The 24,768-nt window shown below is 38.3% G+C and overlaps 2 protein-coding genes across 2 annotated transcripts; both read left to right on the forward strand.

The window, feature by feature from the left end:
* The first annotated feature begins 3,591 nt into the window (after positions 1–3,591).
* Positions 3,592–5,081, forward strand: LOC142525037 (uncharacterized). Its single transcript, XM_075629207.1, has 2 exons — positions 3,592–4,315; positions 4,777–5,081. The coding sequence occupies exons 1-2, from the start codon at positions 3,592–3,594 to the stop codon at positions 5,079–5,081; spliced, it is 1,029 nt and encodes a 342-aa protein (XP_075485322.1).
* A 9,222-nt stretch (positions 5,082–14,303) lies between these two features.
* Positions 14,304–15,332, forward strand: LOC142525039 (uncharacterized). The gene is made up of 2 exons (XM_075629209.1): positions 14,304–14,572; positions 15,092–15,332. The coding sequence occupies exons 1-2, from the start codon at positions 14,304–14,306 to the stop codon at positions 15,330–15,332; spliced, it is 510 nt and encodes a 169-aa protein (XP_075485324.1).
* The last annotated feature ends 9,436 nt before the right edge of the window (positions 15,333–24,768 follow it).

The following is a 24,768-nucleotide window of genomic DNA, read 5'->3' on the forward strand; positions in this document are numbered from 1 at the left end:
TCTCTCGTATACTAATTCACATTTATTTAAAACCCAAATTTAACATCTAGTCAGGGATCTCTTCTTCAAAATTAATTATGCTTAAAGAATTTACAAGGAGTATACAAAACACACACATATACTTTGAAAAGTGCTTAAAATCTATATAATCAACTAAACACCATACTATGTTATTTTTAAAGTCACCACTCGAAAAGAACTCAAAATGGAATTTTATAGTTTTGAGAAAACTTGTATTAAACAAAAGAGAACGCTCTTGTTCTTGAATAAAAATCTTACACAAAAACTCTCGTGAGACTGAATTTTATGAGACGAATATATAACCAGATATGATTCATGAAAAATTATTACTTATTATGTTAAGAATATTACTAATTTTAACTTTAAAAATGAATAGATTGACTCGTCTTACGAAAAAGATTCATGAAACCGTCTCACGAAAAAACGTTTTACAAAACCTACTCAAAATCTTAAACCAAATCTTAAAGCTCATATTTTTAATTTCACCATTATGATTTTAATGTTAAAAATGACTCAATGACACATAACTTTTAAAATTTTGAAGGAAATCTTATAGATTGGAGATTCACACATATCAAAGCTCCATATTTATACTCCAAGCCATGATTTTCTTTACAAGAATACATTAGATTTCCTAAGTACGACAATGTAATTTCAAGCACAAGCATGTGACAAATCTTGATCCCTTAATACTTAATTAAACTCAAGAAATCTTAACATTTATCTTTTGAAATTTCAAAAGAAGCATGAACCGCATATAATTGAAAAATCATCAACCCACATGTATTTTCTCAAATGATTTGATTTGTGAAAGATGACTAGGTTATAACCCTTTAAACTTGAGATCTTGATTTATAAAATTTCTACCAAAAGTTAAAAAAAGGGGATGAAGTTTTCAAAACGATATATGACCTATATCTTCATATATCCTAAGTGCACAAAACTCAAAGTTGATAAATCACCTTGAATTTTTTTCTCATATGTGATTTCATAATTTTGATGTAACCAATAATATCCCATGATTCTCTTAAGCAATATACACAAAACAAATGACAAAATTTTAAGAGAGGACATAACTTTGTCACACATCTTTAAACATGACATATATCATTTGATTTATAATGATATATAAAAGATAATTAATTATAATCAACTGGTACCAAGATTTATTAGTTTTAAGTTCAAACTTGAAACCATAAAATTAGAATTCATATTTGACAAGAAAACTAGATTCAATCGAAGGATTGAAAGATGTATTTGACTCATTATGTTAATCGGATGGCTGAGATTACTTATGGCTAAAGGGTGTTCATCCAACGGCTGTGACTATTATCTTTGAGGTCAATGGATTAAGTGGGAATGAGGTGGTTAAAGGGTTGTTAACCGAGATAACAACTTTACTTCTTCTTCTTCGTGCAAAAACTCTCTGAACACAGTGCACTCAATTCACCCTAATTTCCTTCCTTCGTTATATAATTCTTGAGTCCAGAGTTGATGTATTAACGAGGAAGACCGATCACTATATACAAGCATGCTATTCATATATATAGGATTGTATTGAGAACTCGGTTGTGGTGTGGCTCTGAGAGAGTTGTAATCGTTCATAACTCGTTCATTTTAGTGGATTATATTGGGGTGTTCCCAGAACCTTGGATGTAGGATTGTTTCAATCCGAACCAAGTAAATGCGTGTCGTTCTTTTAATCTCAACAAATTGGTATCAGAGCCAGGTTCATTCCTTACTCTTGGATTGACTGGAAAATGAGTTGCTGAATCGACTGCGCGACCGAAGCTTTGAGTTGATTTCTTGTGGATAGTCTACTGGCCAAGGGAAAATATTCAATATGTCGACATCAAGATTCGAGGTGGAGAAATTCGATGGAAGAAACGACTTCAACTTGTGGAGGTAGAAAATGATTGCACACATGGGAAACTTAGAGTTGGATGAGGCTCTAAGTGGTGAATCGAAAATGCTCGACACAATACAAAACAAAGCCGAGATCCTTAAGAAAGCCAGAAATACAATTGTTCTGAGTCTGAGGGATCAAATCCTCAGAAAAGTGGTGAAAGAAAAGTCTGCTTTTGAGATGTGGACTAAATTGGAGCAATTATATATGACGAAATATCTTCCCAACAGAATTTATCTGAAACAACGGTTCTATGGATTAAAGATGGAGGAGAATAAGTCCATAGATGAGAACATCGATGAATTCACCAAGTTACTGTCTGATCTTGAAAACATAGAAGTAACGATTGATGAAGAAGATCAGGCCATCTTCTTACTGAACTCCTTGCCAAAGCAGTACGATCAATTGAGAGATACTTTGAAGTATGGAAGAGATACTCTCACTCTCGAAGAAGTCACAGGAGCTGCACTCGAAGGAGTTGGATCTCAGGGCTGTAGGAAAACAATACAATCATCTGGTGAAGGTTTAAATGAAGAGGCAGATTAGTTGAAAGAAGAAACTATGGGAACAAACAAAGACCTCAAACAAGATCAAGATCAAGAACTAAGAGGACCTGCTGGACCTGTAAGAAAGAAGGTCATTTTAGGAGAAATTGCCCTCAAAGAAAGGCCAATCAAAGGACTGAAATAAGTCCAGGAACCGAAGAAGTAAATGTACTCCAGGGATATGAAGATGCAGAGGTTCTAACCATATCGACTGATGATCCAAAAGAACAATGGATCATGGATTCAGGATGCACCTACCACATGTCTCCTAGAAGATATTGGTTCTTTGATTTCGAGGATCTAGATTCTGGGTAAGTGCTAATGGGAAACAACCAATCATGTAAAATTCATGGTGTTGGCTCAGTAAAGTTGAAAATGTGGGAAGGATCAGTGAAAGTGATCACTGAATTTCGATTCATCCTTGACCTAAAAAGGAACCTAATCTCTTTAGGGACACTTGATCAAAAGGGGTTCAGTTATAAGGCACAAGATGGTGTCCTGAAGATCACACGTGGATCCCTGGTAATCATGAAAGGAAATCTAAAGCAGGGGCTGTATATTCTACAAGCGAGCACCATCATTTCAGGGATAAATGTTATTGTACCTGCTAAGGATAAAACATCGTTGTGGCACAAGAGACTTGGGCATATGAGTCTAAAAGGACTTCATGAACTAAGCAAGCAAGGTATTCTGGATTCTAAACAGATCAGCAATCTGGATTTTTGTGAAAACTGTGCGTTGGGAAAGGCTCATAACTGAAGTTTAACACAGCAACTCACAATACAAAATCAACTCTTGATTACATCCATTCTGATTTATGGGGCTCATCTAAGGTACCTCTGTCACTCTCTGAATCCCAATATTTCATTTCTTTGATTGATGATTATTCTAGGAAAGTGTGGATTTATTTTCTGAAAACAAAGGCTGAAGCATTTAACAAATTCATTGAATAGGAAACCTTGATTGAAAATCAAACAGGGAAAAAAATTAAAGAGACTAAGGACAAATAATAGGCTAGAATTCTGTAGTCAACAATTCGACAATCTTTGTGGAAAATCTGGAATTGTAAGACATAGAACATGCACATACACACCACAACAAAATGGTGTGTCAGAACGCATGAATAGAATCATTATGGACAAAGTTAGATGCATGTTAAGTGAAAGTGGTTTGCCAAATAAGTTTTGGGCCGAAGCTGCCTCAACAGCTTGTTACTTAATTAATAGATCTCCATCATCTGCAATAGAGTTTCTTGTTCCCGAATTGAAATGGTCTACTATAAAACTTTATTATGCAGTTTTTAACGAAAATGAGTTTTATAAAAGTAACATGAGCATTCCAGAAGTTGCCAGCTCTAAACAAGATGAGCAGGACTTTCAAAATCAGGTGAATCCTCAAAACTTGGATGAAAACTCCCAACAAAAAAATGCAGGAAACCAAAATTCTGGTGGAGGTACTCATTTTCAGCCTGAAAACACCTATGACATATGTCAGAATGAGGCTCAAGCTGATCTTCACAACAATGATGAGGAAATCCAGGGAGATGAGGGACCTCATACTGATAATGAAAATTCTCAACAACTAGATGGCTATGTTCTGTCAAGAGATCGCATTAGAAGACAGATAAGATTGGCACCAAGATTTGCAAATGCAGATTTCATTGCATTTGCTTTGAAGGTGGCTGATTTACTTGAGCTCGAGGAACCATCTAGCTATAATGAAGCCAAAATGACCAAGGACTGGCCAAAATGGAAGAAAGCCATGAATGAAGAACTCGATTCATTGGATAGAAATCATACTTGGACCCTTGTCAATAGACCAAAAGGCAAAAGGGTAATTGGTTGTAAGTGGGTATTCAAAAGAAAACCTGGGATTCCAGGGGTAGAAGCAGCTAGATTTAAGTCCAGATTAGTGGCAAAAGGCTTCTCCCAAGTCGAAGGCGTGGACTATCATGAAGTTTTCTCCCCTGTAGTAAACACACATCAATCAGAATTTTATTGTCAATCACTGCCACGTTTGACTTGGAGCTAGAGCAATTGGACATCAAGACCGCCTTCTTACATGGCAAATTAGAAGAGGAGATTCTAATGTCACAACTTGAGGGCCTTGTACAACATGATGAGGCTGGAAAAGTCTGTTTATTATAGAAATCTCTTTATGGACTCAAGCAATCTCCTCGGCAGTGGTATAGACGGTTCGATGACTTTATACAGATCCAAGGGTTCCAGAGATCAAAATATGATAGTTGTGTTTACTACTCTAGATTTCCAGATAATTCATACATATATCTATTAATCTATGTAGATGACATGCTCATTGCTTGTAAAGACTTGAAGGAAATACAGAGATTAAAGGACCTCCTCAACTCTGAATTTGACATGAAGGATCTTGGGCCAGCCAAGCGCATCTTAGGCATGGATATTATCAGAAACAGACCTCTAAGAACCTTGAGCCTATCTCAAGAAGGATACATCAGTAAGCTACTGGAGATTTTCTGTATGAAAGATGCTAGGAGTGTAAACACTCCTATTGGTGCACACTTCAAGCTAAAGTCTATCAAGGAGGAAGCTACTGAATTAGAATATGCTCACATGAAGTCTGTACCATAAGCAAATGCTGTAGGAAGCATTATGTACTCTATGGTATCGACAAGATCGGATATTTCATATGGATTGGGCTTAATCGCTTAATCAGCAGGTTCATGAGTAAGCCAAGTAGGGAACACTGGTAGGCTATGAAATGGCTGCTAAGATACTTAAAGGAGACCAAGAAGCTGAAATTGGTTTACTCTAAATCGCAACAATCAACCTGTGAAGTCATAGGATATTGTGATTCAGATTATGCTGCTGACCTTGATAAAAGAAGGTCACTGTCCGGGTATGTTTTTACGGTTGGAGGAAATGTTGTAAGCTAGAAATCAAGTTTACAGCATGTAATAGCCTTGTCAACAACCGAAGCTGAATATATCTCTCTTACGGAAGCTGTAGAGGAAGCCTTGTGGATTAAGGGCTTTGTTACTGAATTGGGATATGAACAGAAATGTGCTACAATCTTGTGATTCACAAAGTGCAATTCACCTTTCAAAGAATGCTGTATTTCATGAAAGAACGAAGCACATCGATGTGAGATTACACTTTGTGAGGGAAATCATCTCAAGGGAACTAGTGAGTGTCAAGAAAATCAACACAAAAGTTAATCTTGCAGATATGTTAACAAAAGTTATCCCAGTCAACAAACTCAAAGGTGCACTGGGCCTACTCAACATGGAAGAATGACTGTTAGGTATTGAATCTGGGAACATGCTTTTGGAACCACTGAAATAAGCCAAATAAGTTGAGAATTGTGAAGATGTATTTGACTCATTATGTTAATCGGATGGCTGAGATTACTTATGGCTAAAAGGTGTTCATCCAACGGCTGTGACTATTATCTTTGAGGTCAACGGATTAAGTGGGAATGAGGTGGTTAAAGGGATGTTAACCGAGATAACAACTTTACTTCTTCTTCTTCGTGTAAAAACTCTCTGAACACAGTGCACTCAATTCACCCTAATTTCCTTCCTTCGTTATATAATTCTTGAGTCCAGAGTTGCTGTATTAACGGGGAAGACCGATCACTATATACAAGCATGCTATTCATATATATAGGATTGTATTGAGAACTCGGTTGTGGTGTGGCTCTGAGAGAGTTGTAATCGTTTATAACTCGTTCATTTTAGTGGATTATATTGGGGTGTTCCCAGAACCTTGGATGTAGGATTGTTTCAATCCGAACCAAGTAAATGCATGTCGTTCTTATGCTCTAATTTCTTTCCCTGATCTTGCTTGATCGTTTCTTTTAATCTCAACAAAGGATAGAACAAATATTAGAGTATACATTTATTTCCCTCAATACCAATGTAGGACAAATTGAAGAAGAAAGGCTTTTCGATAAAAAAAAATAAAAAATATTCTGCAATATTCTCTTTAACATTCCTATTTAATGAGTTAAAATTTTCTTTAACTTTTCATAATCAATACATATTGTTACTGAAAGATTTATTCTCGTATATTTCAAAAATTAATTTACTACCCAAGAATAGAAGGTAAAAGACAGTGGAGATCAGAGTCCCAAGAAGCATTACCACCACTACTAACCAAATTATTAAATTCATAGTACCCATAGAATTGAGTGTCTAACGTTGGATTCCAAGGACTTGATGCATTGAGTTGTTCGTCGTTCCCTATTTTATTGCTCTGTGAAAACACTTCGCTCAAGGGACTGCAATAATAAGAAAAATCCATGGCCGGCCATGTACATTCTCTTGTTGAATTTACCAACGATGCATTCTCTTGATCATGGTTCATCGGCGGTTGACACTGCACTTGCTGGTCCATCTTCTGCCAGACCGAGCTCGAATTATTGTCCTTATGGCTGATCAAGTGATTCGGGACTTCATCAATTTGATCAACATGTGTACTTTGGTTACAAATTTGAATGGAGTTCATGGCTGGAGTAGTGCCTTGCGATGATTTAGTAGTGCTTTTGATTGCATTATTGGGAAGAGAGCATCGCATAAAATCGAAGCACGTATTTGAAAAAGAGTTGCTTTGAATGTGTTCACGAGCACTTCTCCTGTTTAATAGCTTCGCCTTGAGTGCACCTACAAGCCCATGGGGCTCTTCGGTCCTGCACATGGCATCAAACGAAAATGGCTCGATGTTTTCAAGCATGACCTGGCTAGAATTAGGGTTAGGTAGTTCGAAGTTTGTTCGAGCAGTCGGACCTCTCAACTGACGAGCAGCGTTATCATAAGCTCGTGCAGCATCTTCCGCTGTATCAAAAGTTCCTAACCAGAGTCTCACCTTTTGCAAAGAATCTTTGATCTCAGCAACCCATCTCCCCGATGGCCTCTGGCGAACCCCCACAAACGTCGGGTGGCCTCTCGACGATGTTTTCTTCCTAACTCGAGTCCCGTCTTCGTTTATATTTCTACTTTGCTTCATCTATGATTGTATGAGCCTAACTTGGTATATACCAGCAATCCTAACTTAGATTTTCTATTTCTTAAGCCATTAAGACACGAAGAGGAAACGATTTCTTATATAACGTAAGGTATCAACAACTCCAACTTGAAGACAAAGTACTAAAGTCCATTTATGTGTATACTAAGTGTTTGATATTTAATGCAATTTCGGATGTCTCGAGGGCATGCAGGCCTTGTGATTGTCTTAATAATACGAAACATAGGTTGATTATTAATAGAAATTATCGCCTAAAACATCATTAAACTATTTTTCCTAGTACAAATTCTGATATATTTTAATCTTTGCTGTCTCTTACTCACCTCACATACATATAAACCTGGGTAGGATTTTGGAATGGATGATGTCGCCGAAGGAAAAATATAATAGTAATCTTTTGACAAAATCTTATGGGTACGCGTCATCGGTGATGAAATTTATTGATCTAGCATATCCTTAAAAACGATAAAAACTAATTTATATATATGTATATTATATATATATAATTTAAGGAATAACAAATAGGTCAAACAGGTCGCCCTCAACCCAAATAACTACAAATGAACATTTGAATTCAAGGAGGAAATTTTCCCCACCATTGACAGGCTAGCTCTTTCAAATAAAGTTTATAACCCAATCTTCCTATTTGGTGATGTACTGATCTTATAATTAATAAACTCAATTACATTAACTTACATTTATATCAAATAGATTCGAAGTATAACAGGCTAGAAGATCAACTTGCGGTCTAAAAATTACTTAAAGAATTTTCAAAATATATTAATTCGGTTTATTTGAATAGAGGAAGTGAGGTCAAAATGGCGGAAAAGAGAGGTATTTTGCCTGGTTTCGGTTTCTCGGCGTCACCCGACAATATCCTGACTCAAGGGATCAATGGGGGTGAGAGGGCAGCGAGGTCGTGTATAGCCTAAAGATGAAAGAAACCACGCTGGCACAAGGGACTATGTACGTACTTCAAGTGAATAATAATGGAATTTTAAGAAGTCATGTTGGAACGACAACCTAAGCATATTATCTATATTAAATTTGACATCTCGTATTATTTTAACAAGTTAGTGTATGGATATTTACATTAATTTTGAGTTAAAGAAAAAGACAATAGAAAAGACATTGATAAAAAAGCGAAAGCGAAATCAAACACTAAAAATCACCAAAAATCAAGTAGATCTGAAGCGAGGGAAATAGTCGGTCCATGATACCATGTTAAGATACTGTAAATTTTGTAATGGAACGGTCATCTCCATTATCAGAGAAAAGAAAAATGAAGTTAAAAGACACACGCTTTTGTCCAAAATATATATACATTTCTGTTTGGGCCAAAATAATTTAATTAGAAGCCCATTTAATTAGAAGTTAATTAAAAGCCCATCAAGTGCAGCGGATTAATTTTCATTGATTCAAAACTGATCACAAAGCGCTAAAAGAGAGAAGATCGTGGGAGGAGAGGTAGAGATCGTGGCGTGAAAAGCGGGGGAACGTGGATCATAGGGGAGTGGAGAGTAACGGCACAAGCGCTGGGAAGAAAAATGTGAGGACCCAAGAATTAGCTACACAAAGCCATGAATTCAAAGAGGAATTTGAAAGGACATAACAACATTTTAATGGTGTTTAAAGCCATAAGGAGGCCATAAACATGGTGGTAATGATATTGAATGGTAGCCTCTTCACCTCCCCTCCATGAACATTGTGGTAATGGCATTGAATGATAGCTTCTTCACCTCCCCTCCATGAGCCTATAAATACACCCCAAGAGCTAAAGGAAACCACACCGAAAACAAGGCACAAGCTGTCCATATTTTCGAGCTCCATAGCGGTTATTCTCAAGCCTCGGTTTACCTCCGTCCTACCCACATTTTGTCCAAGTTTTGAGCTAAGGTTGCTGCTCAAGTGCTGCCACTATTCGGAAGAGTTCGAGTGGAATTCCTCCCACAAGTTCTTCATGTTTTATTCCGAAGATAATCAAGTAAGTGGGTTTTCGCTATACACTTACGTACACTTGCATTTCATAAGTGTACTATTTGATATATATATTGATATACTTGTTCTTCGTAAGTATATCCATAATTGCTTAAAAATACGTTATGTATGTTTCTTGAAATTCGATCGGCATGATATATTCGTTCTTATTTGTTATGAACATTCTTGAATAATTTGTTATTGGATATTAGTTATAATATTTGAAAGCATGTTTGAAATATTTGAAATGCACTGCAATGATTCGAATTAGAAATGACAAGAAAATTCCGATATTTGATATGTTTTGTGTAAGGCCCTAATGTGATGGGATATAATAACCGTTCTTTTGGCCTCGCCCCTTAGAGCAGTAACATATAGGGGACTGATCAGTAAACCATGGAAATGAGATGATTTTCAGTGATATGCTTTTACTTTGTTTATATTCGACTCAACATGCTTACTATTGAAATTATGATTCCATTGAAATTATGATAATATATTCGTATAATTATAACCTTGATATTCGTTATGCCCGATCGGCCCTCATTTACTGAGTATTTCCCAAGTACTCACCCCTTACATTCCCACCCAAATAAGAACGAGGAACAAATCGAAGATAAAGAACAAGAATACTTTTGAGGATGGTGATACGATTCAAGACCAGTCTCGTTATTCTATATTTTAGTTAGATTATCGTATTTTACGCTTCCGCATTTCGTTTCAATCGCATTGTAAAGACGATTATTGATTTATGTAATAGACTGGCTTTTGGTTATTTGATGTACTACATAGCTTGTTGTTATACAATTTTAAATTGTTAAACAACGCCGATGGCACGTCTCGGTTTCGGGGCGTGATATTTAAGTGGTATCAGAGCCGTCAGGTTCATAATCCGGCTAGAGATTTCGAAAGATAGAGTTTGACGAAGTTAGATTTTGGCAAAAACTTAGTCATTCATGTCCACCCCAATCTTAGATTTGAAAATTGTGACTTCCCATAGGAAACTCAAGAATTTGATTCCATTAATTATTCTGAATTGATCTCGACGTATAATCTTCAAACCATACGTCAATTCTCGAATTTTCCATCTTTGAACCCTTTCTGAATCAAATCTCGAATGAGATGACTATGAAATTTACCATTTGATGTTTATTCACGACCTTATCATTTTGTAAGCATTTCCATTTCTTTTTATTTCAGGAAATGGCTTCAAATTCTTCTATGCATCGCACTCGAACCACGGCTCGCATGAGTGTTATACCAGTCCCTGACAAGGACACCATCATTAAGGACCTCCGAGCATCTCTCGCACTAGAACAGAAAGAATGGGAAATTGATTGCAACTTTACATACTCTGCAATAAGAAAAACATGAGCTAGAGGAACAGAAAGCTCATCTCAATGCTCTCTTGGAGCAGACCTCGTTTATAGCAGTCCAACGACATCAGCAAGATGCAGTGATCATTCAAGAACTGCTAGATTCTGTGCAGCATCTGACTCAGCATAATGAATACTTACAGAATCAGGTTCAACAACTTCAGGATGCCTTATCGACTTGGAACCTGAAATGGAACCAATAGAAGAGCCAATGGAAGACGAAGCATTAGGAGATGACGAGATTTTAGATGATTGAGGATTTAGTTTCGCGACTAGTTGTAATAAGGATTTATAATCCATTTGTTTTCTCATGAATTTCCTCTCCTTTTGTGCTTCCTAATATTTGGAATTGTATTGCTTCCCTTTTCGTTTGAATCAATAAAATTTCTTTGGTTTTATAAATAGTCGATTTCAGTTCATGATTAACTCATATATATGTTGGCAAACAAATATCTTAGAAACTTGTACACATGTAGGATATGGACGGAAGACCGGTACGAAACAACCGCAACCTGTGCTACGGAAATCGCAACAACAATCGGAATAACGCCGACAATGAAGGGAATCTGCCTCCGCCACCAGCACCAAGGTTGGGCCTAAGTCAAGTTGACTTAATGGCCATAGCAACTATTGTGGCCACTACCATCCAGGGGTTGGGTAACACAAACACCAACGGAAATCCGCCACCACCAGGACCTCCAGCACATGGGGTCAAGTACCACTATGAGTCTCTACGAAAGAATCAAACTCAAACATTCAAAGGAGACCCGGACCCCGAAATTGCCCAAAACTGGATCAAAAATATCGAGACCCAACTCCGCCTACTTGAGATTCCCAACGAGTTCAAGGTGGATGTGGTGACACCATTCTTAGAAGAAAAATCAGCCAAATGGTGGGAGACAGTCTCACCAGCTTTGACAGCAGATGGACCAATCACATGGCAACAGTTTCGAGAGGTATTCCTGAAACAATATTACCCTGCTGAAGTGAGATTACATAAGTTGAGTGAATTCGAAAATTTCGCTCAAACTTTGGATATGTCTGTGCTGGAGTATACTTCAAAGTTCAACTCTCTTGGAACCTATGCACCCACTTATCATGGCTGATGATACCTTGAAGATGCATCGGTTCAAGCGTGGTCTGAATAGCCATATCCAGTCAGCTTTAGCAGTTTACCAACCCACGAGCTTTGCTGATCTAATGGGCGCAGCAATAAGAGCCGAGACAGACATCAATCGCCGGGAGGATGAGAACAAGAATAAGCGACCTCCTTCTGGACAATCTTTCCAACGGAAACATCCATTCAAAAGACCAAATCAATCCAGTGGGTCATTCAAAGGCGCTTCGTCCAGTCCAACCTACCAAGAGGCCAAGATGTGCCCCATCTGCAATAACCGTCATTCTGGGGAATGCCGAAGAAAGACTGGTGCATGCTTCAATTGTGAGAAGTTGGGACATCGAATTGCTGATTGTCCCGAGCTTAAGAAAGGTGCATGGGCAAATACTGATACTACCCCCAGCAAGCCAAAGGAAAATAAGCCTAACGCTCGTGTGTTTGCAATGACTCAGAAAGAGGCAGATGACTCAAACGATGTCGTGGCAGGTACCATTCTAATCAATGAAATGTCAGCATATGTATTGTTTGATTGTCGTGCCACTCATTCGTTCATATCTAAGAGGTTCACTAAGAAATTAAGGATGATACATGAAATACTTGTCGAACCCTTTAGAATAGCAACTCCCACTAGTAAAACAATTGAAACACATAGTGTGCACATAGATTGTGAGATCTGTATCAATGATCACCTATTTCGAGCTGAATTGATTCAACTAAACATGGTGGAGTTCGACGTCATTCTGGGAATGAATTGGCTATCAAAAAATCACGCAATTGTAGACTGCCGCTTGAAGAACGTCAAACTAAGGGCTCCGAACCAATAAGAAATTGTTTACTATGGAAAAGTCAAGAAACAAGAGTCCTTATTATCTGCTTCCCAGACTTGAAAAGCCATGAAAAGTGGAGAAGAAGTTTACCTGGCTATATTAAGCGAGGTAAAGGAAGGAACCACACTTGCACTAGAAGAGATTCCGGTAGTACAAGAGTTTCCGCATGTCTTCCCTGAAGAACTCCCTAGCACAATCCCCGACCGCGAAGTGGAATTTGAGATTAATTTAGTACCCAATGCTACACCAATCTTAAAAGCACCGTATCGAATGGCTCCAACAGAATTGAAAGAACTCAAAGAACAACTTCAAAAATTGTTGGATAAAAAGCAAATCCGACCAAGCGCATTCCCATGGGGATCTCCTGTCCTATTTGTAAAGAAAAAAGACGGAAGTATGAGATTGTGTATTGATTACAGGGAACTGAATAAGATCACAATCAAGAATAAGTACCCACTTCCAATAATAGATGATCTGTTTGACCAACTCAAAGGAGCTACAGTCCAAACTCGACTTAAGGTCAGGATACCACCAACTAAAGGTCAAAATAGAAGATATTCCGAAGACAGCCTTTGGAACAAGGTATGGACACTATGAGTTCATGGTAATGCAGTTCGGGTTAACAAACGCTCCAGCAGCTTTCATGGATCTCATGAACAGGGTGTTCAAACCATTTCTTGACAAGTTTGTTGTGGTATTCATCGATGACTATTCTCGTATATTCATCAAATGAGGAAGACCACAAAGAACATCTTCGTCTCACCCTCCAGACGCTTAGAGAAAAGGAACTGTACGTCAAGTTCAAGAAATGCGAATTCTGGCTAAAGAGCGTCACATTCTTGGGACACATAATATCAGCAGCAGGAGTGTCTGTGGAACTTAAGAAGGTAGAAGCAATCATGGACTGGTCGAGACCAAAGAATGTGACAGAAATTCGAAGCTTCTTGGGATTAGCAGGCTATTATCAAAAATTTGTTGAAGGATTCTCTTCAATAGCCATACCCTTCACTAAACTCACGCAAAAGAACTCTAAGTTTCAATGGTGTGAAGAATGTGAGCAAAGTTTCGAGACCTTGAAGAAGAAACTTGCCTCTACTCGGGTATTGGTATTGCCAACTGAAGGAAAAGATTTCACCATCTACAATGATGCTTCAGAAGGAGGTTTAGGATGTGTGCTCATGCAAGATGGAAAGGTGATCGCCTACGCTTCAAGGCAACTGAAACCATATGAGCAAAACTATCCGACGCATGACCTCGAACTAGCTGCAGTGGTGTTCGAACTATAAATATGGAGGCATTATCTCTATGGAGCCAAGTGTGAGATTTTCACCGATCACCAAATCTCAAATATTTGTTCACGCAAAAAGAACTAAATATGCGGCAGAGACGATGGATTGAACTCCTGAAGGATTACGACTTGACGATAAGCTATCATCCGGACAAGGCAAACAAGGTAGCTGATGCTTTGAGTCGGAAGAATATGAGCAAAGTAATCCTAGCGTCACTTTCAGCACAACCATGCCTCCGATAAATGATCAAGATAAGTCAAGATCGAGACCCCACTTTGGTGAAACTGAAACAACAAGCTGAAGAAGGAAAATCATCGGATCTCCAGATAGATGACAAGGGAGTGGTGTGGATGAAAGGAAGATTGTGTGTACCTGACATTGAAAATCTTCGACATGAAGTAATTTCTGAAGCACACAAGTCAAAATTTTCAGTCCACCCCGGTAGTACCAAAATGTATAAAGATTTGAAGAAAAACTTCTGGTGGAGTGGAATGAAAAAGGACGTTGCAATGTTTGTCTCCAAGTGTCACGTGTGCCAACAAGTCAAGGCAGAACACTAGAGACCTGGTGGACTTCTTCAACCTTTGGAAATCCCGGAATGGAAATGAGAACATATTTCCATGGACTTTGTATTCGGTTTACCAAAGTCTAGACAAAGCCAGGATGGTATATGGGTAATCGTAGATAGACTCACAAAATCTGCACATTTCTTACCTGTCTGTATGAACTATAATCTGGATAAACTGGCTACCTTATACATGAATAATATCGTACGGTTACACGGAGTTTCATTTAGCATACTATCAGACAGAGATTCTAGGTTTACATCCCGTTTTGGGAAGAGCTTTCAAAAAGCTATGGGGACAAAAGTTACTCTTAGTACAACATATCACCTTCAAACGGACGACCAAACTGAGAGGACAATACAAACTCTTGAGGACATGCTTAGAGCATGTGCATTAGACTTCAGTGGTAATTGGAGCGAACATCTGTTCTTAATTGAGTTCGCATACAATAATAATTATCACAGCAGTATTGGAATGGCACCGTACGAAGCTCTGTATGAACGCAAGTGTCGATCGCCACTATATTGGGATGAAGTAGGGGAAAAAGCCATGGTTGGACCCGAACTGATCCAAGAAACAGTGGATAAAATTGCTATGATCAAAGAGAGACTGAAAACTGCACAGGATCGACAGAAAAGCTGGGCTGACCTGAAAAGAAGACCCGTGGAATTTGAAGTGGGTGAAAAAGCCTATGTGAAAGTATAACCCATGAAGGGTGATGCGGTTCAATAAAACTGGGAAATTGAATCCTAGATACATTGGACCTTTTGAAATCCTCGAGAAAGTGGGAACACTTGCTTATAGAATAACACTTCCACCTGATATGTCAAGAATCCACAATGTTTTCCACGTTTCGTAGCTAAGAAAATATATTTCCGATCCAAGTCATATTCTTGAGGCTGGACCACTTCTGGTTGAGGGCAACCTAAACGAGGAACTAAAATACGAGGAAGTTCCAATCCGAATTGTGGATAACAAAGATCAAGCACTGAGGCGACGAACTATTCCATATGTCAAAGTACAATGATCCAATCACACCGAAAAAGAAGCTACTTGGGAGTTGGAAGAAAAGATGCGAGAACAATATTCTTATCTCTTTGAAGATCGGGTATAGCCAAGTTTCGAGGACGAAACTCCTCATAAGGTGGGAAGGATTTGAGGACCCAAGAATTAGCTATACAAAGCCATGAATTCAAAGAGGAATTTGAAGGGACATAACAACATTTTAATGGTGTTTAAAGCCATAAGGAGGCCATAAACATGGTGGTAATGGTATTGAATGGTAGCCTCTTCACCTCCCCTCCATGGACATGGTGGTAATGGCATTGAATGGTAGCCTCTTCACCTCCCCTCCATGAACCTATAAATACCCCCCAAGAGATAAAGGAAACCACACCAAAAACAAGGCACAAGCTGTCCATATTTTCGAGCTCCATAGCGGTTATTCTCAAGCCTAGGTTTACCTCCGTCCTCCCCACATTTTGTCCCAAGTTTTGAGCTAAGGTTGCTGCTCAAGTGCTGCCACTATTCGGAAGAGTTCGAGTAGATTTCCTCCCAGTAGTTCTTCACGTTTTATTCCGAAGATAATAATCAAGTAAGTGGGTTTTTGCTAAACCCTTACGTACACTTGTATTTCATAAGTGTACTATTTGATATATATATTGATATACTTGTTCTTCGTAAGTATATCCATAATTGCTTAAAAATACGTTATGTATGTTTCTTGAAATTCGATTGGCATGATATATTCGTTCTTATTTGTTATGAACATTCTTGAATAATTTGTTATTGGATATTAGTTATAATATTTGAAAGCATGTTTGAAATATTTGAAATGCACTGCAATGATTCGAATTAGAAATGGCAAGAAAATTCCGATATTTGATATGTTTTGTGTAAGGCCCTGATGTGATGGGATACAATAACCGTTCTTTTGGCCTCGCCCCTTAGAGGAGTAACATATAGGGGACTGATCAGTAAACCATGGAAATGAGATGATTTTCAGTGCTATGCTTTTACTTTGTTTATATTCGACTCAACATGCTTACTATTGAAATTATGATTCCATTGAAATTATGATAATATATTCGTATAATTATAACCTTGATATTCGTTATGCCCGATCGGCCCTCATTTACTGAGTATTTCCCAAGTACTCACCCCTTACATTCCCACCCAGATAAGAACGAGGAACAAATCGAAGATAAAGAACAAGAATAATTTTGGGGATGGTGATCCGATTCAAGACCAGTCTCGTTACTCTATATTTTAGTTAGATTATAGTATTTTACGCTTCCGCATTTCGTTTCAATCGCATTGTAAAGACGATTGTTGATTTATGTAATAGACTGGCTTTTGGTTATTTGATGTACTACATGGCTTGTTGTTATACAATTTTAAATTGTTAAACAATGTCGACGGCACGTCTCGGTTTCAGGGCGTGACAAAAAAGACATCGGCAGACAACATTGGACACACAACTCAACGCATACAGACAAATCTGCAACGACCCTCTACTAAATTTCAATCTTCAAGCACTAGTTTCAGGCATTCCAATATAATTTCTATCACTCTATCGTTTTAGATTTCAACAACTTTATATTTTATATTTATATGTCCTGTAAATTTCTACGGTTTATTGAAAATATAAACAATTTCAGGGATTTATTCCTCAAATTCCAATAGTTTTCTTCATTTTGGATGTTATAGTTGTTTTAGGAGATTAGAATCGACGATCAAATTTAGGATTCGCTTTCGCTTGTTTTTAGAAGTTAAATTTTATCATTTTCACACAAATCGGTGCAACTTCGCACTTGGCACGCCCGCAAATCAAATATTGTGCAAACATATTTTTGGCACGCCCGGTGGGACCATCACTATGCCGCCAAGAAGAAAGAAAAACGTCAATCAAGGGGATGGGGAGTCTCAACCAAGCCAGGAGGAGGTTCACGCTCCAACAGAGCAGCCAGCTGCTGAAGAGCCGACCAGGGAGTTGGATTTGCATCGAAGTAATGTTCCAGAGATGTATGCTCATATTTCAAACCGTTCGGTTGAAGAATTGACTGCGATGAAGATTGAAAAAATATCATAAGCACTGTCCAAGGTTGTGTCTGATTGCTTGAAGACAGTATTGGGTAAACTGAACCAGTCAACAAACAAAGAGCAGAACATAAGTGAAAAAGAAGGGAATCAAGGAAGCAACCAAGTCAGGGAAATAACAACGTCCATGAATTTGACCAGGGAGTAGGAAACTCAAGGGCTGGCGATACTCACCGCCTGGAGTTCATTGTCCCGAATCAGCCAGAAAGAAGGTATACACCACATCACAAGAGAGAAGAAACCTTAGAGGGAGGGCTCAGCCATATCCATGTGCTCATGGAGTGGGGAGCTCTAAGCAACCTGTTACTCAGATGTACAGCATGACAAATCCTCTGTATCAACTGGGAGCGTACGAAGACATGTCACACGTGGATTATCCAGGAGTAGATGGGGGTTTTCCCAGGAGGTAATGTTGGTTCAAATGCAAGGTTTCAAGCTCGGGGGGAAAATTATTACCATCAGCCACTCCCAGCTCGGAACATTCACGTGGTTGATCCAGAAATGGTGAGAGAGGCCAGTTCAAGAGCTATATGGGCCGGCTTTGAGGCAGATAGGCCGCCCAGAATTCCACAAACCCTATCCAGAATACATAGACGTGAATAACCCATATCCGAGGGGTTATAGAGTTCATGATTTCAGCTTGTTCTCTGGGGAGGATGTCTAGTCCAACGTGGAACACATAGCCAGATTTACCATCCAGTGCGGAGAAATAGCCAACTTAGAGAACTTCAACAATTTAAAGTTGCGCCTATTCCCAAATTCTCTCACTGGGATTGCATTTGCTTGGTATGCCTCACTCCCCAGAAATTCAGTGATGAATTGGCAAGAGATGGAAAGACAATTTCACATTCAATTCTATAGAACAGAGCCAGAAGTGTGCATTGTCGATTTATCCAGAGTCACCCAAAAGAAAGGAGAATCTGTGGAATATTTCATAGACATGTTCAAAAAGATAAAGAATAGGTGCAAGGTATTTCTACCTGAAACCGACTTCGTGAAAATGGCACAAAAGGGGCTGGATTTTGAATCGAGGAAGAAATTCCAAGGTATGGAGTTCTGAGATTTCTTTGAGCTAGCTGCCAAAGTGGCTGAATACGAAGAACTATTGCGGGAAGAGTCATACAAGAAGAAAACTGCTATGAGGTCTTATTATCAGAAGGTGGAAGACGTGGCATTGGCAGAAATTCGATCAGCTGGTTCTTGCACAGTTCCCCTGCTAAAAAAGAAGTCAGCAGAACTTGAAAAGAAGAACAACTCCCAACTCCCCAAAGTCATGCAGTATATATTTGATGTGTCGAAAACCGAGGAAGTTTTCGATTTCTTGGTAAAAGAAAAATTCATCACTTTTCTACCTGATCACAGGATGCCACCCACAGAAGAGCTGAAAGGACGAGAGTATTATAAGTACCACAACTCCTACAATCATGCTACTAAATCTTGTTGGGCGTTCAAGAACATTTTGCAGGACAGAATTAACAAGGGAGTCGTGAAGTTCCCAAACAAACAGGAGTCTATGGCGGTGGATGATGATCATTTTCCCCCAGTAGCTTTGGTCAATGTGAATGTGACATATTTGGGGGATCTTCTCAATGAGAAAAGAAGCCAATCCTTTGCGGCGAAAGAGCGAATAATCAAGAAATACTGGATCCCGAAGGGTCAACTGTATGAAGTCACTGGAAGGTATAATGCCGATCGACTAAGAACGTTTCAGCAGCGTTTAACTAGGGATGTTGGTGAATCCGCAGCCTCTGGGCCGAGGAACCAATATTTCTTTGAAAGACCAGTGCATGAGAATCAAAAGTTCAGAGGGGAATCATCTCGTGATCAGCACCAGAGATGCTCGGACAGGAGAAACATATGTAGAGTTGAGTCACGAAAGGTGGAAACCAGGAAAGTATCAGCTGATCAGTGCAAAGAGCGGCGTGCATATGAAATCTCAAAAGGAAAAATGATTGAGAGTAGGATAGCAAAGCCCAGATACGTCATTCCAGCTAGAGAGGAGTTCAGTGAGTCTTGGAGAGTGGCCCAACACAAAAAGTTCCCTAGGCCACTGAGTAGGACTCAAAAGAGACGACTGTTGAGAGAAAGAGCTGTTGCGAGAAGAGAGGAGTCCGCTAAGTTAGGAAATGAACCCACAATTGATGTTCCAGTCTCCAGGGAGCCAGTGGGGAGTAAATCCAAGTTTGGATGATCGGCTACTGAGGATAAGTTTGTGGAGAATGATGATGATTTGTTAAGCGAAGATGATGATCAAATAAGAAAAATAATTAATTTTTGCAGTTGGAGAGTTTCACATCACTGTGGATTGTGTCACAGGAGTGGTGATACTACCAGAGAGGTTTAAAATGATAGAAGAAGAGAATGAGGAGTTGATGCCGAAGAAATCAGTGCAAAAGGAAGAACACACAAATAAACTCCCTGAAGGGAGTTCAAGAGTGATTATCAAGGAGGGCCACCCAAATAAGCCTAAACAGGTGATACTTGAGAAGCCTACACAGATCATGACCAAGCACATAAGGCCGCTGTACATCAAAGCCCAAGTTAATGGAAAACCAGTGTCTAGGGTCTTGATTGACAATGGCTCAGCTGTGAATGTTCTTCCAGTAAGAATGTTAAGAAATCTGGGCAAAACTGAAGAAGATTTGATTCATACTGAGGTTTCTGTTGCTACGTTTACCGGGGAAAGCACCAAGATCATTGGAGTATTCCCGCTGATGTTACTGTAGGGAGCATGTCGTCTTTATGTGCATTTTTTGTGGTGAACTCCTCCGCCAACTTCCAAGCGTTGTTAGGCAGAGATTGGATCCATGCAAACCAGTGCATCCCATCCTCAATGCATCAACTGTTGTTATTTATGAAAGGGGATGATGTGGAGGTTGTAGAAGCGGATGGACATCCGTTCCAAACAAGTGCAAGTGCAGTGTAGGCCAGATATTACAATGGGGATTTTGGGCCTATCAAAATTCGTAGCAATAGCAAGAAAGAAAATCCATTGTACATGTAAACACCAACTCCAAGCTCGGTGTTAGAAAGAATTCTCAAGCCTACTGTTATCGTGCCGCCTAGGCCGATAATTCAACCGCTGATTGAGGAGGTTGATGATTGATTTGAACCAAAAAGGAAAAGAGGTAGCTGCAACCTCTATATGGAAGGCGCATGTGCAGCAGGTTCTGGATGGAGTATGCAACGAGGAACAGTGTAATACCAATGAGACGGAAGAGATTTATGAAGATGAGTTCGAAGAGAAGTATGAGGAAGATGAGCTTCAAGTTGACGAGTTATTAATGATGCCATCTCAACTGAAAGATGGCCAACATGAGGTACAAGACCCGTTAGAAGAGATCAACTTAGGGGAGCTTGATGATTCTAAGCTGGTATATGTGAGCACATTGCTGGAAGAAGCGATTAAGCAATATTTTATCAGTTTGTTGAGGGAGTGAATAAATAGAGCAGATGAACTTTATCCAGGGGTTGTTGGCCTCTGGGGACACTTTGGTGTTGGCTTGAATAATGAAAATCCGAGTCCATAATATCCTTCGAGCAACTCGAAAGGAAGCTACATGGGATGGGATTTTAGGCCACCGAGACATGGGTGGAAAAAGTTCAAAAGGGCATGGAAGTTTGGTTTTGATATGGGAGTTGGCCTTATGGCCATTTTAACATATGTTTCATTCTGTTATCCTTGCTTGAGTACTGAGAAATATGGTAGCGAAAGTGGGCTCCACAACCATTTTTGTGAGTTAATTTATGGTTTGAATAGTAGCATGTCAAGAGATGGGTTTTTCACTTCTTGAAAAGAGATTTTGAACGTGGGGAGTTGACCAGGTGGTCAGTTGTGCATACTTTTTGATTGATATTCTTGTTGAATGTTATGAGAAATCATGGATAAAGTAGGCTACAAAGCCACTTTTACAAATTTGTATCGATTAAAGGAATGATAAGGTGTGGGGAGTTGGGCAAGCCGGTTATATTACAAGCAATGTGAGAAGGAAGTTGATTGGATTAACTTAGAATAAACTCCCCAACAACATCCAACATCACATTCAACCCTTCTCCAATCCCCAACAACATCCAACACCACATTCAACGCATCCCCAATCCCCAACAACATCCAACAATCAGAAGGACAAATCAACAGTCAACAGATAGAGAGCGGAGCCACCGCATGCAAGAAAAATAAGTAGACGTGTATGCGGAAAATGGGTCCAACTGAAGTGCAATGAATGCAAATGGCTGCTTGGGTAGGGCGAATGTAACCCAAGTGATGTACAACACACAAAGAAAATATTAGAGTTACCTCTTGGCGGCCAATTCATGGTCATATGCACATTCATTGAACAAGAGAGCCAGTGATCTAGCAGGGAGTTATGCCAACACATGGCTTGAATCAGTTGTTTGTCGGTGGGGTACACAAAACCACCAAACTCCCCACACGAAATCGATAATAACAAAGAAACAAAGGGCAGTGGTGAACCGGGGAACCACGACAGTTGGGGAGTCGGTCTAGGCGAAGAATGACAACGACAAATTTTAATGTATTCTGGTTTAGGCAAAGTCACAAACACCATGAAGGCACAATGGTGATCAAAATAACATGGGTTGGCACGACCGACGTAGTGGAAGAAACAAGGGACGAAGGTGGAGTTAAGATGGTGACTTTGCGCAGAAGATGCACTAGCGGAGTTCGAACCAGGGAGGAGCGATGAAGAAGAGCTTGTAGCCGTGAATATTAAGAATACTACTTGTTAAGGGTAATATTGCAATTTAAATCCAATGACTTGATTGATATAAGATAAATAAATAATGATTTTATTGATATAAGATAAATAATTAGTAAATAGATAAATAATATGACAAAATAAACATGAAATACGATAGATAAAATGTTCAATTGATAAATAATATGTCACTTGAAACGGTGCTTAGGGATGAAGCTGCACAATCTTACTCTAATATAATCAGTTTAAGCTGTGATTACTAATCAATCGGCCACTTATGCCGCACATCTTGATAAGATGTCAATAATGTGATAGATATATAATTCACATATTAATTAAAATTATATGTTGGACCCTGTAAGTGTACGAGTAACTTGTCACTCACTCATGATATGATTTATATCTGATATTTGAGCATTTTGAATCGAACTCAATCTGATACACGTGTTATGATAATTGATATATTTTTATGGAAGACAAAATATACATAAAAATTCATGTAAGAATGTCTCAAGGGTCAATCTCGTGAGACGGATCTCCGAATGATCCATGGAAATTATTACTTTTTATGTCCAAAATAAATTTTTTTTTACTGCTAAAATATCATTTTTTGCTAGTTTTGTTATAAGAAATATTATGTAATATATGCTGATTTGAGATAAACATTTTACTTTTTATGTCAAAAATTTAAACCAAGTCAATCCATCTCACGAATCCAAAATATATTATATTTATGTACAAGAGTATATGGTTACTATCTACATGTAAGGCTTACACATGACAACTTAAAAACTCATATCTCTCATTCTTGTCATAAGATTCCTCCTTCTAATTGAAGCACCACAATACACTTAGCTTGTTTAAAGTGTGTATTAAAGATGGATCAATTTAATAGTAATCTACCATATATAAAGAAAATTTATGGTCAATAAAGTATTATTCTATACTATAAACAAGTACATAAAAAAAAAAACTCGACTTGATTCGATTTTATTGAACTATATATTCCGACGGACGTTATAAGGTTTAAAGATCTATGTTTTGAAAAATTCAAGCATGAAATTGTTCCAAAAATCCAAGAAGGTACTTCCCATTGTTTTAGACAAAGCTAGGTATCATGGCTCCACTTAAATATAGTGGTGGATTAATTCCAGTTGTCTTCTTCTTTCTGCCACAATGAAAGGGATAGCCAGAAGAATGAGTCGTTACTAGACCCATTAATTAATTAATTAATTTATGCATTTTTATATAATAAAAAGCAAGTCTGTCATCGTAAGCACAAGCAATGAAACATCCATGTCGTAAATAAATTATGAATTTAAACATTAGAAAGACTAGGATCAATGGAATTAGGTATCGCCGTGACAAAATACCTCATGATTATAACAAATTAAAATAGTTTGAATATAAAAATATACACAAATATTACCTCAAATTATCATAGAAAACTATTTGAATTTATACATTAAGAGAATGTTTGGATGTTATTAAATTTTAAGCTGTTTAAGAGCTTATAAGCTGTTGAGTGCAATAATTATCCATACTTGGTAGAGCGATCGAACTATGGTGCTTGAGCTGCTGTGTGGTTTAAAAGATTTGAGTTGCACCATTACCACACTACAACAAAAATGGCTTTCCGCAGCGCGCATTGCACGCTGCAAAGTTGCAAGCGGTTAAAAGCTGAAGATTATCCGCGGCGTGCATGTGCACGCTGTTAATATTATTATCAACGGCGTGCATATGTATGCTGTTAATACACCTTTCCGCAGCGTGCAATGTATGCCGTGAAAATTGTAAAAAAAAATATTAACGACGGTTTTTGACAAAACCGTCGCAAATCGGCGACTGAAAAAAACTTCAAAACTGTCGCTAATTTAGCGACAGTTCCAAAACCGTCGCTAAATTGCTTAAAAATAAAAAAAAATTTTACTTTTATAATTTAAATTTTTTTATAAAAACTAACAATACAACTATAATAATAATACTCATTCTCTTAATTAACAATTAAAAAATTAACCATAGAAACAAAAACACATATCTAAATCGAAACTAAAATCGTACAAGTAGACAAAAATTTTAAGTGTTGTGAAGTAATATGAAACGGAAATGGGATATAAATAGAGAATTTGCCATTTTTTGCGACGATTTTTTTAAACCGTCGCCGATTTACGTCTATTAGCGACGGTTAAAGTCAACTGTCGCCAATTTAAAATCGGCGACGGTTTGATTTCAACCGTCGCTATATTAGCGACGGTATTACTTAAACCGTCGCTAATTTAAAAATTCGAACTCATTTTCCGCAGCGTGCTAATAATATGCATGAC

Source organism: Primulina tabacum, chromosome 14, assembly GCF_025594145.1.
Source record: "Primulina tabacum isolate GXHZ01 chromosome 14, ASM2559414v2, whole genome shotgun sequence".
NCBI classification, from domain to species: Eukaryota; Viridiplantae; Streptophyta; class Magnoliopsida; order Lamiales; family Gesneriaceae; genus Primulina; species Primulina tabacum.